An 18,387-nucleotide genomic window follows, 5' to 3' on the forward strand; every position below is an offset into this window, starting at 1 on the left:
CACAAGCAGGGGGAGTGGCAGAGGGGGAGGGAGAAGCAGGCTCCCCGCTGAGCAGGGAGCCTGATGCAGGGCTTGATCATGACCTGATCTGAAGGCAGACTCTTAACCAACTGAGCCACCCATGTGCCCCAAGAAGTTTTTAATTACTCTTTACTTGTCATAGGTCTATTCAGATTTTCTATTTCTTCTTCAGTCATTTTCTGTAGTTTTTATCATTCTAGGGATTTATTTCATCAGGTTATCTAATTTTTGGCATACTGTTTTTCATAGTGTTCCCTTTAATCATTTTTTTAAAATTTCTGTTAGATTGGCAGTAATATTTACTCTTTTATTGCTGATTTTAATAATTTGAGTCTTCTCCTTTTTCTCTATTTTAACTTTTTACAAAGCAAATGTATCCCTGTGTCTATTGTGTAATTAAAAAAAAAAAAGAAAATACATACAAAATAGAAAAGCATATCAAAATGGGGATCTGGGTAAATTGGTAATTCCCTGGCATTATTTCTCCTCTATGGGCCTAGGTTTCTTCATCAGGAAGTTGATATGTTGGTTCATTTTTGCTGAAGTGGTTGAAAGCCTCTAGCTCTATTATTTACATGATCAAGTGTGGGATTAAAGACCATGGTTGGGAATATTTGTGGACAGAAAGTAGACCAGTTTGGGAGAAGCCCAGTATTCCTGAAGGACATAGTAGAAGCTAAGGATGGAAATGCAAATTGAAGCCAAATTATGGTATTGTTTGAATTTTAGGGTAAAAGATTTGGACTTGCTAATGAGGAACTATTGTGGATTTTGGAGCCTGAGACTAGCCAATCAAAGTGATAGTCAAGGACATTGTTCTGATAATGATATATGGGAGGGATTAGAGCTGGGAGATAACCCAAAGAAATCACCTATAGAGTCAGGGCCATGACAGTGGGAATGGAATAGGAAGATATGAGGACCAGAGTATTCTCTGATTTGGAAAGCACTCCCTGGAACTGCTGAGGCAGGAGGGAGGGGGGGAGCAGTTAGTAGTCTTGCTCATCCTTGTGTCTCTCATAGTTAGTGGTGAGGCAAAGAATAGATCCAAAATAGATTTTTGTTAAATTGCATTGCACTGACCCAGCTTTGCTTAGAGTTCAATAAAGGCTGAAGAAAATAGTCTTCAAGTACTCTGAGAGGACTTCCAGGAAAGTCTTCCAACTTGCCAGTCTCTAGACATTGCCTGTCTGAACCTCACTCCCACAGATATCCTGTGCTCCTTCCCACTGGAACTGTTTCAGAGAGTCATCTCATTCCAGCCACCCAAAAGCCCATATTTTGAGTTGACTTGTCTTAAACTCCTGAGAAGAAAAGAAAGGTTTGTTTCGTTTTAAATCTCTTAAAGGCCTGCCTATGGTACAATTTTTATAGCAGAGCTTAGCTTACTTTGTGAAAAGCTGATAAAGCTAATGAATTATTATAGGATGAGGCTTTTATTGTTTCACATAGTCACCTATATGTATATGATGCCCTTGCGTCAATGCCTTAGAATCACCTTTTTGAACAGATCTGTTCCTTGACTAATCATTCCTCCTCATTGCCTACTGATTGTATTAAAGGGCAGCTGTTAGCATATTGAAGACACAAAGTTGACCTTTGAAAGATGGAAAGAAATTTCCAATAGAACATTTGTAGAGGATGAAAGGTTCTGAATGGAGATACATTTTTGCACATTTGGCTGTGTATGCAAAGTGCATTGAAATGAAGTGAGTCTTACTTGCTTTGGCCTGTGGCAAATAAATTGACTATATGCTGGTGACATTTTTAGGTTTGCTGGGTGGTAAACATACCCCCCCATCCTCTGTGAGGCAAAAAGAGAGAGGAGAATACACAGAGTGGAGAAATAACTACTGTTCCTCTAGCTTCATCCCAAAGCCTCTATCCTCCCAAGGCCACTTACCAACAGGCCTTTCTGATGGCAGAAATAGTGATGCATCTAAATTGCTTGATCTCAGCTTTGGGAGGCAGGAAAGTGGAGAAAGCTGGCATGGGGGGGTGGTATGGAAAGGAAAGATAGATCATTGATTAAAGCTGTTGAGACAACTGACAAGCTCTTTGGGCTAATTCCCCTGGCAGATTTTACCATTCTTCCTAAGGTTCCACCCTTCCCTTTTTCCCTAACCCTCTGGTCTTCCTCCTTCCAAGGACTAGGGTGAAATGAGCCATCTCCCTGATTTAAGCTGTCATCCCAGATCCAGAAACATCTCACTCAGCCTCCCCAAAGGAGGTTTTCCTGCATCCCTTTGCCTTCATGTGTATAGTTTCAACACTTACCAACTGTATGTATCCATTTCTGATGATTCTGATAATTCTCAGCTCACCTTGGCCCAAGCCCTTTCCTACTCTTTTCCTGTTTTCCTTAGAACCAGAGGTGCAAAGTTGCTAGTACAGTGGTTAAGAGCACAGGCTTTGAAGTCAGACCACCTTGTTCCCTATCCCAGCTTTTCTGCTTTCTTAACTGTGTGACTTAGGACAAATTCCTTAACTTTTTTGAGCCCCAGTCTCCTCTTCTGAGAAATAGAGGCAATAATGGTACATGCCTGGCAGGACTGGGTAATACAGTTCATTGAAAGCTCTTAGCATAGTGATTGCTGTATAGTAAGTGCTCAATCAGCTGTTGCTGTTATGTGGTGTTGCTGTTTATGTGATGACATTCTGTCATCTCCACTCCAACATTGAAGATGTAGAGATCTTTACATACCCAAGGCGTTTTATGGTCAAATTTTAATTATTATTTGTACATCTTTTGATGTAAATTAACACTGAAGGTCCTGTTTTCAAGATGCCCACTCCAATATCCAACTTTGGTCTCCAGGCTCATAGGTGTTGTGTTTGATCCAGCTGTGGCATATGCCCAAGATATATAGCTTAGTCTGTTTTTTTTTTTAATCCAGCTGTGCTACCTAGATATGCTCAAGCACAAATAAGTACTGTTTGGGGTACCTGGGTGGCTCAGTCAGTTAAGTGTCTGCCTTCGGCTCAGGTTGTGATCTCAGGGTCCTGGGGTCGAGCCCCACATCAGCTCTCTGCTCGGTGGGGAAGCTGCTTTTCCCTCTCCCTCTGTGCATTCTCTCTCTCTCTCTCTCTCTCTCTCTCTCAAATTCAAAACAAAACAAAACAAATGATTTCTGTTTGCCATAACTCTTTTCTTCTCTGAAATCTTACACAAGAAGCCTCTCAGGGATGATTTAGTTGTATCCTTCTGCATCCTCCATTTTACAGATAGGTCATCAGAGGCCTAGAGAGGATTAAAATCATGCATAAAGCCAGCAAGCCACCCTAGAGCCACACCTGGCATTCAATTACAGGGACTTCTGGTTGAATGTTCTTTGAATACTTGAAGAATTTAGTTTATCCTTTTTGTACTTGGCTAGAAACTTTTCAAAGAAGGAAACTACTCTATTATTATTCTTTTGCCTGCTTCCACAGCTCTGGGTGAACCAGGAAGATGGGGTGGAGGAAGGGCCCAGTGATGTGCAGAATGGGCACCTGGACCCCAACTCAGACTGCCTCTGTCTGGGCCGGCCACTACAGAACCGGGACCAGATGCGAGCCAATGTCATCAATGAGATCATGAGCACCGAACGTCATTACATCAAGCACCTCAAGGACATTTGTGAGGTAGGCCCAGCTATGATAGTATATGTGGGGGCACCCAGGGTGGGGTAGAGGGCCTTTTCATGAAGAATCAACAACTTTCCTGAGCTGTACCTGTGACAGTCCCAAGATATTGGAAAGAGCAGCTGGATTGGCCTCCTATATTCTGCTCAGTGGGTAAAACAGGAGCTTCTCAGTCCCTATATCAGTTTCTCTTTCTCTGTCTAACTTTTGTCTTTCATCCTCATATTCCTTCTCTCTCTATCTCTCCCTGCTTCCCTCCCCCATCTTCCCTTCCCTGAATCTCTGCTCCTATCCTTTTGGCTTCTGATTTGGTTGTTGCCACACCATGTAAAGGCCTGACTTCATTTGTTAAAGCACAAACATATCTTCCTCCAACTCAGTGGTTCACAAACTTGAATGTGCACCAGAGTCCCTGGAGTGGCTTGTTGAACATGCAGATTCCAGCCCCCTCTGCCTCCCCAAAGTTGTGAAATCTCAGTCTGGGGTAAACCAAGGCATCTCTACATTTAACAGGCATTCCTGGTGAAACTGATGCTGTTGGTCCTCTTCCTTCACTTGAAGAACACTGGTTTTGGGTTTGAACAGAAAAGAGCTTAGGGGGAGGAATGTATAGGAGATAAAGACTGAGTGGATAAGTCTCAGCTCCTTCAGCACGCCAGTTTGCTCCCCAGGAGCTGTGGCTCCACATTCCCTAACTCTATCCCTTCATCTCGCTAACCTGAGTAAGAATGAGAGCCCTTTTTTTCATACTCTCTTGAGCTCATGAGACAAGTTGACATTTTCAAAGGGCATTTTACTAAACAGTTTGGGAATACCAGTGGGAAATGGAGGAAAGAATGTTTTTAAAAAGATTTCTCTTTCTCTCTCTTTCTCTCTCTCAAACACACATACACACACACACACACACACACTCAAATGGCATCCTGCTTGACCCAGGGAAAACTCTACTTTGAATATGTTTATCCCCTTCTTTCCAGATGAGGGGTCAGGTCCTACTTTCTGTCCCCTAAGTGCTATTGAGTGAGGTCAGGGCCCACTTTGGAATCAATAATACAGTTTTAACACTTTTTAAAGTTCTTGCTTCTTTAGAGTATTGTTACCCAATAGAACTTCCTGCAGTGATAAAATATATCTGCATTCTCCAACACGGTACCCATTAGCTAGCCATCTGTGGCTATTGAGTGGTTGAGATGTGGCTAGTATGATTGAGAAATGGGATTTTAAATTTTATTTAATTTTAATTTAAATAGACACGTGACTAAATGGCACCCACATTGGACAGTGCAGACCTAGAAAGATCAAGGCCAAGGACTATGGGCCTTAACTTTTTTCACCTCAACTCATTTTTTCATCTCTTCCAGGAAGGTTAAAGGTAGAGTAGAAAGAACAAGGGCTGTGGGGACATGGAATGCTGGCTTTCACATCCTGACTTAGTCACTTAGGAATCCCGTAGCCTTGAAGTTGCACCTTAACTCCTCTGACTTTTGATTTTTCTGATTTGTCCAGTGGGCTTGATTATACCAAACTCTTAGTTTTGTTGATAAAACTAACTAAACATAATATTATAATTATTTGTAAAAATGTAGTTTTCCTTTCCTTTTCATCTATTCACCCAACCATCCATGTCTCTCGTTTCTCTTTTCCTCTTCCTTACCTCCAAACAAATAGCTGAAAATTACCCTCTGAAATGTGCTATGTGGCATTGGGCATCAGACCACTGACATGTCATTCATTCAGCAAATATATAATAGAGTTCTGCTCCATGCTAGCTTTGGACATAGCTCTTACCCTCAAAGTGCTCTGCCCTAGACTGGCATCTGAATCACCTGGGAGCTTGTTAGAAATGCAGAATCTTGGGGCACCTGGGTGTCTCAGTCGGTTAAGCATCTGCCTTCGGCTCAGGTCATGATCCCAGGGTCCTGGGATCGAGCCCCACATTGGGCTCCCTGCTCAGCCGGAAGCCTGCTTCTCCCTCTCCCTCTGCCACTCCCCCTGCTTGTGATCTCTCTCTCTCTCTCTCTGTCTCTCTGTGTGTCAAATAAATAAATAAAATCTTAAAAAAAAAGAAATGCAGAATCTTTAGCTCCACTCCAGACCTACCAAGTACAATTCTGCATTTTAACAAGGTTCCTATTTGACTTACATTATATATTAAAGTTTGAGGAGAACTGCTGTAAAATGGTAGCTGTCTTATAATGTCATAGAGCCTATAATATAAGTACAGTCCATTCTTTACCTGACAGCTGAGGGATGCTATCAAGATCTAAGTTGGGTCATATCACTCCTCTGCTCCATCTGATGGCTGACAATCTCTCCTTGAGTAAAAGCCAAGCTCTTACTATTATTTACAAAGTCCTGTGTGATCAACCTATTCTTACCTCTATCAGCCTATTCTTACTTCATCTCCTTCACCTTTCCCATATTCTGTCCCTACTCCAGACACTCTGGTCTCTTGGTCTTCCTAGAAAAATATCTGGCATACCCCCTTCCACAGACTTTGGACTGACTTTTCTCTCTGCCTAGACCACTCATGGCTCCCACCTTCACCTCCTTCAAATCTTTACTCAGATATCACCTTCTCCTTGAGATCTTCCCTGAATTTTCTACTTAAAATTGTAATTGCACTGTCTCTTCCTCTTTCCTGCTTTATTTTCCTCTATTGTACTTATTGCTATCTGACATATTATATGTTTTGCTTATATGTTTTCTTTATTGTTCTTCTCTCCTACAGAATGTAAATTCCATGGGGGTAGGGGATTTTACCTGTTAATTTACTGATATATCCCCAATACCTAGCACAGTTCCTGGCACATGGGACAAGTTCAGTAAATATTGTTGAAAGTTAGAATTAAATACAAGTGCTCACATGCATGTATTAACTTTGGCAATGTATATTCACATCTTATGCCATGTGATTTTCAGACAGGGCAGAGGTTATTAGTGTTATTCCTATTTTCTAGATTAACAGACTTGAGTCTCTAAGAGACAAAATTACCTTCTCAGAGTTCTCTCAGGCACTGGCCCAGTGAGAGTCCTTTAGTCTTAGAAGGATCTTCTGTTCTCAACTCCCAAACATCTTGGCCTCTTCTTACAGGGCACAAGCTCAGGACAGCAATAGAAGTATTCATCTTTCCAGAAGAGGGAGTGCTATGTCCCTGCTTTGAGAACTTTCCCAATCCAGCCAAACCAAGTAAAGCTTTTGTTGGTGATCTGCTCATTCCATATTTCTCAATTATTCTTGGTGCTGAAGTTAAGGGTTTAAATGGGAAGAATCTCTTTGTCCCACCTTGCAACCACAGTGTCATAAAGTTTAGCTAGAACAAAAGAAGGATGGAGAAATCTGTGTCTAGCTGGACCAGAAGACAGTATTTTAGTCCAGGATTGTGTCATCTCTAAACCAAAGCTGTAAGTAACAATATGGTTTATCATAGAGAATACCAGACTCAGAATTGGGAGTCCCAGGTTCAGGACCCACCTTGGTCACTGATTGGCTGAGGAATCTCAGGTGAATGTTTTCCATCATGGGCCTTGTTCCCCAACTCTAAAATGAGTGGGTCAGAGGGTTTGCTCTTTAAGTGCTGTCTGGATCTTATGTTCTTTTTTTTTTTTTTTAAGATTTTTTTATTATTTATTTGAGAGAGAGAAAAAGAGATAGCGACAGAGATAGAGCATGAGCGGAAAGGAGAGGGAGAAGCAGGGTTCCCACTGAGCAGGGAGCCTGATGCCGGGCTCAACCCCAGGACCCTGGAGTCATGACCTGAGCCGAAGGCAGATGCTTAACCGACTCAGCCACCCAGGTACCCCTGGATCTTATTTTCTGTGATTCTATACAATCTAAATATATTCTTACTAAAGAAAGCTGTGGTAGTGATCCAGGTTACTTTTGCATTTTCTGCTGTTTTCTTCTTGGTACCCATGAAGGCATGTTTTACTCAGGCATGATTGTGTTAACATCAGGCATGAATGTGTTCATATGGTATATCTACTCTTTCTGAAAATTAAGGGAGACCTCTAAATACTTCCTAATCTTGTGCTTTTGAAAAGGAAATGGGAGACACTGCATTCAGTATAAAAAAAGTCACTATCTATTAAAAACTATACATATTCATAGATATGTATTTTTATATATTTACTCTATTTAATCTATATATCTATAATATATGTGGCATATATGATTAAATAGGATATACATCATGTTATAATTTTATAATTATAATATTATAGATTGTATATATCATATATATTACATATATATTTACTCCTGGGAACAGAAAATGCTTTACAAACATTTAAGTTACAATACCTTCATTTTACAAATGAGAAAATAGGAAATAAAGTATTTTTTATCAAAGTCATTCTGTGAGGCCAGTAAGATAAAAGAGCTTTTTTAATGAGTTCTTTGCAAAAGATGACATTTTTTCTTTCTAAATCCAGACAGTGGGATAAAATAGCCTTGTTTCACTTCTAGGTCACCTTGAACAGTGATTGGTGGTATTACCTCTTGTAACCTTAGAACTCACTGTATAATCAGGGAAACTGAGACAACAGGGTAAGCAAAGCTAAAGATGCTTTATAAAGTTGCCTAGTATGCCTCTCTTAAGGAACATAATCTCAGTCATCCCATACCTGTGAAATACATTCTGTTCTCACATTCCTCCAGAGAAGCTGGACTGCCTTTCCTCAGTCATTTGTATTAGTGTCTCATACCTGTTAACATTAAGAAATTCTTCCTTAGGTCTGATTGAGTAGTGATTTCCATTTGATATGCTTGAGCCTGGGGTTTCCAAACTTATTACCTGTTTGGGTTTTCCTTTCTGTAAATTACCTATCCTGATGTTTCCCAGTTGTCTTTTCATCTCTGTGTGCATATAGCAAATAACACATTGTAAAATGGTAATATTTGTATAAGGATAAGGCAGTTCAGCAGCTTGAAGTGACCATCCCAGGGGTTTCTGGCTGCCCATGCCCTATCTATTCACCTGGTATTACCTGGACACCCCAGGCCCTGTTCCTATCCTTTACCCATTGTCCTATAGTTTCTTATATATTTTGCTTTCTTGCTGATTTACAGTATTTCCTTGTATATTCCAGGTATTAATCCCTTGTCAGTTTTCCATGTTGCAATATCTTCTTCCTGTTTTCCTCTTGTTTTTTTAATTGTTTTGCTTACAACATTTGAAGAAAGGATTCCCTGGCCCAAAAAGGGAAAAAAAAAAGAAAAGAAAAAACCCACCAGTATAAACATTCTGCTTTTAATTTTGCTTTTATCATCATTAGCATGAAAAGAGCTAGTCATTTTGCAGTTATTCAACATATATTTATTGAGCAGCAACTATATTCCAGGTACTGTTAAACTCTGGGATACAGCTATGAATAGGACAACCATGATCATAATCCCCTAATTTTCTTAAAATAATTTCCAAGATGTTTATTAAGTCCCCTGTCAGGCCTCAGGCTTCCACACAAAACAATATATGAAATCTCTGGAAGTCAGAGCTGAAAGGGGCCCTGGTACTTTTTTCTGATATATGCATTTTAGAGATGGAGACACTGAGACCCAGACTTGTGCAGGCCTTTCCCTAAAGGAATTCCCAAACCCTAGGTAATCCAGAGGTTCTTTGGTCTATTTTACTTCCCTATATTCTTTGGGATCTTCCCTGGAGATAATGGCTATGGTTTGTATCCCATATCAAGGCACTAATTTTAGCTCAACCCATTAGATCTAGCCTTTTAGATCAACTCTTGTCAGTTTAAGAACAGAGTGAAATAGATAGGCAACCTTCCTTAACCATTACCATGGCAATGCCAGGGCTAATTTATACCAATTATGATTGATTTGATAAACTCCCATAGTACTCTTAACTACTGTGTGGTCTGTCTTCTCATTCATGCCTTACTTTACTCCTAGGAGGCAGAAGTGAGGCTCTCAGATACTGCCTCTGTTCAGTCATTTCACACTACTGTCATATCACCCTATTCTCTCTTACCATTCAATGGGGTAGCATCTGACAGGATTTTGAAGCATGCTTGACAGTAACAGCTACAGACCTGTTTTGCTCCTTCTGCCCTGTGTTGTTTTTAAGGCCCCTGTCTACCCTTCTTACTCCCCTCTGACTGTACTATTTTCTTCATTTTCTTCTGAAAACAGGGCTCACAATTGAAAGCTGCTCTCCTGCAGTGGTGTAACATCTTCCTATTAATTTGTCATTCTATCATCTCAGTCTGTTTATTTTTTTTCTCTCCAACATAAACTGGCATTAGTCTTTTTTCTTTATTATGATGTTCATTTAGCCAACATATTTTGGATACTAGCCCTTTATCTGATACATCATTAGTTTTTGATGTAGTGTTCAATGATTCATTAGTTGCGTTTAATACCCAGTGCTCATCACAACATATGTCCTCCTTAATACCCATCACCCAGTTATCCCATCCTCCCACCCCCCTCCCTTCTGTAACCCTCAGTTTGTTTCCTGGAGTCCAGACTCTCTCATGGTTTGTCTCCCTTTCTGATTGCTTCCCATTCAGTTTTCCTTCCCTTCCCCTAAGATCCTGTGTGCTATTTCTTATGTTCCATGTATGAGTGAAATCATATGATAATTGTCTTTCTCTGACTGACTTATTTCACTTAGTGTAATCCCTCCAGTTCCATCCATGTCAGTGCGAATTGTGGGTATTCATCCATTCTGATAGCTGAGTAATATATTCCATTGTATATGTGAACCACATCTTCTTTATCCATTCATCTGTTGAGGGACATTTTGGCTCTTTCCACAGTTTGGCTATTGTGGAAATTGCTGCTATGAACTTTGGGGTGCTGGTGGCCCTTCTTTTCACTACATCTGTTTCTCTGGGGTAAATCCCAGTAGTGCAATTGCTGGGTCATAAGGTAGCTCTATTTTTAACTTCTTGAGGAACCTCCATACTGTTTTCCAGAGTGGCTGCCGTAACTTGCATTCCCACTAACAGGTAAGAGGGTTCCCCTTTCTCCACATCCAAACCAACATTTGTTATTTCCTGTCTTATTGATTTTAGCCATTCTAAGTGGTGTAAGGTGGTATCTCACCGTGGTTTTGATTTGTACTTCTCTGATGACAAGTGATGTGGAGCAATTTTTCATGTGTCTGTTGGTCATTTATATGTCTTCTTTGGAGAAGGGTCTGTTCATGTCTTCTGCCCATTTCTTGACTGGATTATTTGTTTTTTGTGTGTTGAGTTTGAGAAGTTCTTTATAGATCTTGGATGCCAGCCCTTTATCTGTTAGGTCATTTGCAAATACCTTTTCCCATTCCATAGGTTGCCTTTTAGTTTTGTTGACTGTTTCGTTTGCCATGCAGAAGCTTTTTATCTTGATGAAATCCCAGCAGTTCATTTCTTCTTTTCTTTCCCTTGCCTTTGGAGATTTGTCTAGCAAGAAGTTGCTGTGGCCGAGTTCAAAGAGTTTGCTGCCTGTGTTCTCCTCTAGGATTTTTTTTAAGATTTTTTTTCTTTTTTTTATTATGTTATGTTAATCACCATACATTACATCATTAGTTTTTGATGTAGTGTTTCCATGATTCATTGTTTGCGTATAATACCCAGTGCTCCATTCAGCCCTCTTTAATACCCATCACCAGGCTAACCCATCCTCCCACCCCCCTCCCCTCTAGAACCCTCAGTTTGTTTTTCAGAGTCCATTGTCTGTCATGGATCGTCTCCTCCTCCGATTCCCCCCCTTCATTCTTCCCCTCTTGCTAACTTTTTCTTCTTTTTCTTTTTAACATATAAAGTATTATTTGTTACAGAGGTACAGATCTGTGATTCAACAGTCTTGCACAATTCACAGCGCTCACCATAGCACATACCCTCCCCAATGTCTATCACCCAGCCACCCCATCCCTCCCACCCCACCACTCCAGCAACCCTCAGTTTGTTTCCTGAGATTAAGAATTCCTCATATCAATGAGGTCATATGGTACATGTCTTTCTCTGATTGACTTATTTCGTTCAGCATAACACCCTCCAGTTCCATCCACATCGTTGCAAATGACAAGATTTCATTATTTTTGATGGCTGAATAATATTCCATGGTATATATATACCACATCTTCTTTATCCATTCATCTGCCAATGGACATCTTGGCTCTTTCCACAGTTTGGCTATTGTGGACATTGCTGCTATAAACATCGGGGTGCACGTACCCTTTCAGATCCCTACATTTGTATCTTTGGGGTAAATACCCAGTAGTGCAATGGCTGGATCATCTGGTAGCTCTATTTTCAACTTTTTGAGAAACCTCCATACTGTTTTCCAGAGTGGCTGCACCAGCTTGCATTCCCACCAGCAGTGTAGGAGGGTTCCCCTTTCTCGGCATCCCCGCCAACATCTGTTGTTTCCTGACTTGTTAATTTTAGCCATTCTGATTGGTGTGAGGTGAAATCTCACTGAAGTGTTGATTTGGATTTCCCTGATGCCGAGAGATGTTGAGCAGTTTTTCATGTGTTTGTTGGCCGTTTGGATGTCTTCTTTGGAAAAATGTCTGTTCATGTCTTCTGCCCATTTCTTGATTGGATCATTTGTTCTTTGGGTGTTGAGTTTAAGAAGTTCTTTTTTTTTTTTAAGATTTTATTTATTTATTTGACAGAGAGAGACACGAGAGAGGGAACACAAGCAGTGGGAGTGGGAGAGGGAGAAACAGGCTTCCCATGGAGCAGGGAGCCCGATGCGGGGCTCAGTCCCAGGGCACTGGGATCATGACCTGAGCCGAAGGCAGCCGCTTAACGACTGAGCCACCCAGGTGCCCCAGAGTTTAAGAAGTTCTTTATAGATTTTGGATACTAGCCCTTTATCTGATATGTCATTTGCAAATATCTTTTACCATTCTGTCAGTTATCTTTTGGTTTTATTGAGTGCAAAAGCTTTTTATCTTGATGAGGTCCCAATAGTTTGCCCTTGCTTTCCTTGCCTTTGGTGATGTTTCTAGGAAGAAGTTGCTGTGGCTGAGGTCGAAGAGGTCGCTGCCTGTGTTCTCCATTAGGATTTTGATGGACTCCTGTCTTACATTGAGGTCTTTCAACCATTTGGAGTCTATTTTTGTGTCTGGTATAAGGAAATGGTCCAGTTTCATTCTTCTGCATGTGGCTGTCCAATTTTCCCAACACCATTTGTTGAAGAGACTGTCTTTTTTCCATTGGACACTCTTTCCTGCTTTGTTGAAGATTAGTTGACCATAGAGTTAAGGATCCATTTCTGGGCTCTCTATTCTGTTCCATTGATCTATGTGTCTGTTTTTGTGCCAGTACCATACTGTCTTGATGATGACAGCTTTGTAATAGAGCTTGAAGCCCGGAATTGTAATGCCGCCGGCTTTGCTTTTCTTTTTCAACATTCCTCTGGCTATTCGGGATCTTTTCTGGTTCCATACAAATTTTAGGATTATTTGTTCCATTTCTTTGAAAAAAGTGGATGTTATTTTGATGGGGATTGCATTGAATGTGTAGATTGCTCTAGGTAGTGTTGACATCTTCACAATATTTTTTCTTCCACTCCATGAGCATGGAACGTTTTTCTATTTCTTTGTGTCTTCCTCAATTTCTTTCATGAGTATTTTATAGTTTTCTGAGTACAGATTCTCTGCCTCTTTGGTTAGATTTATTCCTAGGTATCTTATGGTTTTGGGTGCAATTGTAAATGGGATTGACTCCCTAATTTCTCTTTCTTCTGTCTTGTTGTTGGTGTATAGGAATGGCACTGACTTCTGTGCATTGATTTTGTATCCTGCCACTTGACTGAATTCCTGTATGAGTTCTAGCAGTTTGGGGGTGGAGTCTTTTGCGTTTTCCACATAAAGTATCATATCATCTGCAAAGAGTGAGAGTTTGACTTCTTCTTTGCCGATTTGGATGCCCTTTATTTCTTTTTGCTGTCAGATTGCTGTGGCTAGAACTTCTAATACTATGTTGAATTGCAGTGGTGATAGTGGACATCCCTGCCATGTTCCTGACTTTAGGGGGAAAGCTCTCAGTTTTTCCTCATTGAGAATGATATTTGCTGTAGGTTTTTCATAGATGGCTTTTATGATATTGAGGTATGTACCCTCTATGCCTATACTCTGAAGAGTTTTGATCAAGAAAGGATGCTGTGCTTTGTCAAATGCTTTTTCTGCATCTATTGAGAGGACCATGTTTCTTGTTCTTTCTTTTATTAATGTATTGTATCACATTGATTGATTTGCAGATGTCGAACCAACCTTGCGACCCAGGGATAAATCCCACTTGGTCGTGGTAAATAATTCTTTTAATGTACTGTTCGATCCTATTGGCTAGTATTTTGGTGAGAATTTTTGCATCCATGTTCATCAGGGATATTGGTCTGTAATTCTCCTATTTGATGGGGTCTTTGGTTTGGGGATCAAGGTCATGGTGGCCTCATAAAACGAGTTTGGAAGTTTTCCTTCCATTTCTATTTTTTGGAACAGTTTCAGAAGAATAGGTATTAATTCTTCTTTAAATGTTTGGTAGAATTCCCCTGGGAAGCCATCTGGCCCTGGGCTTTTGTTTATTGGGAGATTTTTGATGACTGCTTCAATTTTCTTAGTGGTTATAGATCTGTTCAGGTTTTCTATTTCTTCCTGGTTCAGTTTTGGTAGTTGATACATCTCTAGGAATGCATCCATTTCTTCCAGATTATCTAATTTGCTGGCATATAGTTGCCTATAACATGTTCTTATAATTGTTTGTATTTATTTGGTGTTGGTTGTGATCTCTCCTCTTTCATTCATGATTTTGTTGATTTGGGTCATATCTCTTTTCTTTTTGATAAGTCTGGCCAGGGGTTTATCAATCTTGTTAATTCTTTCAAAGAACCAACTCTTAGTTTCGTTGATCTGTTCTACTGTTCTTTTGGTTTCTATTTCATTGATTTCTGCTCTGATCTTTATTATTTCTCTTCTCCTGCTGGGTTTAGGCTTTATTTGCTGTTCTTTCTCTAGCTCCTTTAGGTGTAGGGTTAGGTTGTGTATTTGAGACCTCTCTTGTTTCTTGAGAAAGGCTTGTATTGCTATATACTTTCCTCTTAGGACCGCCTTTGCTGCATCCCAAAGATTTTGAACAGTTGTGTTTTCATTTTCATTTATTTCCATGAATTTTTAAAATTCTTCTTTAATTTCCTGGTTGACCCATTCATTCCTTAGTTGGATACTCTTTAGCCTCCATGTATTTGAGTTCTTTCCGACTTTCCTCTTGTGATTGAGTTCTAGTTTCAAAGCATTGTGGCCTGAAAATATGCAGGGAATGATCCCAGTCTTTTGGTACCATTTGAGATCTGATTTGTGACCTAGGATGTGATCTATTCTGGAGAATGTTCCATGCGCACTACAGAAGAATGTGTATTCTGTTACTTTGGGATGGAATGTTCTGAATATGTCTGTGAAGTCCATTTGGTCCAGTGTGTCCTTTAAAGTCTTTATTTCCTTGTTGATCTTTTGCTTAGATGATCTGTCCATTTCAGTGAGGGGGGTGTTAAAGTCCCCCACTATTCTAGTATTGTTGTCAGTGTGTTTCTTTGCTTTTGTTATTAATTGGCTTATATAATTGGCTTCTCCCATGTTAGGGGCATAGATACTTGCAATTATTAGATCTTCTTGTTGGATAGACCCTTTAAGTAGGATATAGTGTCCTTCCTCAACTCTTATTACAGTCTTTGGTTTAAAATCTACTTTGTCTGATATAAGGATTGCCACTCCAGCTTTCTTTTGGTGTCCATTAGCATGGTAAATGGTTTTCCACTCCCTCACTTTCAATCTGGGGTGTCTTTGGGTCTAAAATGAGTCTCTTGCAGACAGCATCTCGATGGGTCTTGTTTTTTTGTCCAATCTGATACCCTGTATCTTTTGATTGGGGCATTTAGCCCATTTACATTCAGGGTAATAATTGAAAGATATGAACTTAGTGCCACTCTATTGCCCGTAAGGTGACTGTTAGTGTACATTGTCTGTGTTCCTTTCTGGTCTATGTTACTTTTAGGCTCTCTCTTTGTTTAGAGGACCCCTTTCAATATTTCTTTTAGGGCTGGTTTGGTGTTTGCAAATTCCTTTAGTTTCCATTTGTCTTGGAAACTTTTTATATCTCCTTCTATTTTCAATGACAGCCTAGCTGGATATAGTATTCTTGGCTGCATATTTTTCTCATTTAGTGCTCTGAATATATCATGTTAGTCCTTTCTGGCCTGCCAGGTCTCTGTGGATAGGTCTGTTTCCGATCTAATATTTCTACCATTGTAGGTTACAGATCTCTTCTCCTGAGCTGCTTTCAGGATTTTCACTTTGTCTCTGAGACTCGTAATTTTTACTATTAGATGTCGGGGTGTTGCCCTATTTTTACTGATTTTACGGGGGGTTCTCTGTGCCTCCTGGATTTTGATGCCCATTTCCTTCCCCAAATTAGGGAAGTTCTCTTGATAATTTGTTCCAATATACCTTCTGTCCCCCTCTCTCTTTCTTCTTCTTCTGGGATCCCAATTATTTTAATGTTGTTTCATCTTATGATATCATTTATCTCTCGAATTCGGCCCTTGTGATCCAGTACTTGTTTATCTCACTTTTTCTCAGCTTTTTTTCCCATCATTTGTCCTTCTTTATCACTAATTTTCTCTTCTGCCTTATTTATCCTAGCAGTTAGAGCCCCCATTTTTTATTGTACCTCATTAATAGCCTTTTTGATTTCGACTTGGTTAGATTTTAGTTCTTTTATTTCTCCAGAAAGGGTTTTTCTATTAACCTCCATTCTTTTTTCAATCCCAGCTGGTATCTTTAAAATCATCCTTCTGAACTCTAGTTCTGACATTGTACTAATGTCCATATTGAGTAGGTCCCTGGCAGTCCATACTGCCTCTTGTTCTTTTTTTTGAGGGGATTTTTTCCATCTTGTCATTTTGTCCAGAGGAGAATAGGTGAATGAGAGAACAAAATGCTAACAGGGTAACACCGTCTCCAGAAAATATACTCTAAACAAATCAGAAAAGACCTGAAACCAGGGGAAAACAAAGGGAAAGAAAGAAAAAAGAAAAAGAAAAAAAAAAGAAAAAGGAAAAGATAAAAACAAACAACAAAAAAACCAGAATATGATCAAATATGATCAGGCTGGTGCATAGACCAGTGCCACACACTAGATTTTGGGTGTATTTTGGTCTGTTAGAAGAAAGTGCCTCCCAAAATTTTAAAGAAAGAAAAACTTATATATGTATAAAAATAAGGGTTAATACGACGAAGGGATGCAATGTGACTCTAAAGATGAAAATTATAAGATTTTATAAGAGGAATTGATAAGATAAGAAGTTGTTTGAAAAAAGAAAGAAGAGGATTTTAAAAGAAAAGAAAAAAAAAGGGAGAGAATGTGATCAGGCAGGAGACTAGAACAAAGCCATACACTAGAGATTTAGGGTATATTTTGATCTGTTAGAAGAAAGTGTATCTCAAAATTTTAAAGAGAGGACAACTTATATATATATATGCCAAAAATAAGGGTAACCATGATGAAGGGATAGAATATGACTCTAAAAATGAAAAATAAAAAAGATTTTTTTTAAAAAGAAATTGATGAAACATGAGAGACTATGGACTCTGAGAAACAAACAGGGTTTTAGACGCGAGTGGGGAGGGGGGATTTGTTAGCCTGGTGATGGTTATTAAGGAGGGCACATACTGCATGGAGCACTGGGTGTTATATGGAAACAATTGATCGTGGGTCACCACATCAAAACCTAATGATGTATTGTATGGTGACTAACACAATAAAATTTTAAAAAAAGACTATAATAAGACTATTAAAAATTAAATAAAATAAAAAGATTGATAAGATGTTGGTTGAAAAAGGGAAAAAGAAAAATTTAAAAAAGTTAAAAAATTAACTTTGAAAGACTAAAGAATCATAGTAAAAAAGCCATGAATTCTATTTGCAGTATTCCCCTAGTGCTGGAGTTCTGCCGTCCTCATTGATTGGTAAACTTGGTCTTGGCTGTCTGTTCTTGGTGATCTTCTGGGGGAGGAGCCTGTTGCCGTTGTTCCCAAATGTCTTTGCTGGAGGCGGAATTGCCCCGCCCTTGCTGGTCTGGGCTAAGTAATCTGCCCAGGTTTGCTTTCAGGAGCTTTTGTTCCCTGCAAGCTTTCGGTACAGCTTTGGAGGAGGAGAGTGAAAATGGTGGCCTCCCAATCTCCGCCCTGGAGGAGCCGAGAACTCCAGGCCCCACTCCTCAGTGCACTCCCAGAGAAAAGCAGTCAATCACTCCCGTCTCCCTGGTCTCCAGCCTTACTCCGTGCTCACCTGGCCTGTGACCTAGCATTTCTATCTCTGGCGCACGACCCCTTGTGGAGTCTCCAAACCCAGCAGATCCCTGCAGTGCACCCCGGTGCCGCTTCTCCCGGGGGAGGAAGGGGAGTCTCCCCAGATCTGCCACTTGTTGGGTCCCTGCTGGAAGAGCAGTGGCCCGACTGTGCCACGGATCACGGTTTATGGCAACCCTGAGCTGAGAGCCCATGCCTCAGCTCCCCGTCTCTGCAGCCAGCTTCCCTGCTCCGATACCTGGGAGCTCTGCCACACTCAGGCACCCCCCCACCTTTCTGTGACCCCAAGGGTCCTGGGACCACACTCTCCCAGCGAGGGTTCCACCCCCCACTTAGCCACTGGAGTGACGTCCCTCATTGGAGCCGACTTCTAAAAGTTCCGATTTTGTGCTCCGCTGCTCTATCACTTGCCAGAAGTGGCGGA

At 40.3% G+C, this 18,387-nt stretch overlaps 1 protein-coding gene across 3 annotated transcripts in view; it reads left to right on the top strand.

Annotated features, from left to right (window-relative positions):
- Window positions 1–18,387, top strand: part of ARHGEF9 (Cdc42 guanine nucleotide exchange factor 9) — a 185,906-nt gene that overhangs the window by 67,186 nt on the left and 100,333 nt on the right. For all 3 annotated transcript variants that reach the window (XM_021678640.1, XM_044911661.1, XR_002479737.1), the window contains one exon: window positions 3,454–3,645. In XM_021678640.1, the coding sequence (XP_021534315.1) occupies window positions 3,454–3,645 (192 nt within the window). The remainder of the gene's footprint in view (window positions 1–3,453; window positions 3,646–18,387) is intronic.

This window comes from Neomonachus schauinslandi, chromosome X, assembly GCF_002201575.2.
Source record: "Neomonachus schauinslandi chromosome X, ASM220157v2, whole genome shotgun sequence".
NCBI lineage: Eukaryota > Metazoa > Chordata > Mammalia > Carnivora > Phocidae > Neomonachus > Neomonachus schauinslandi.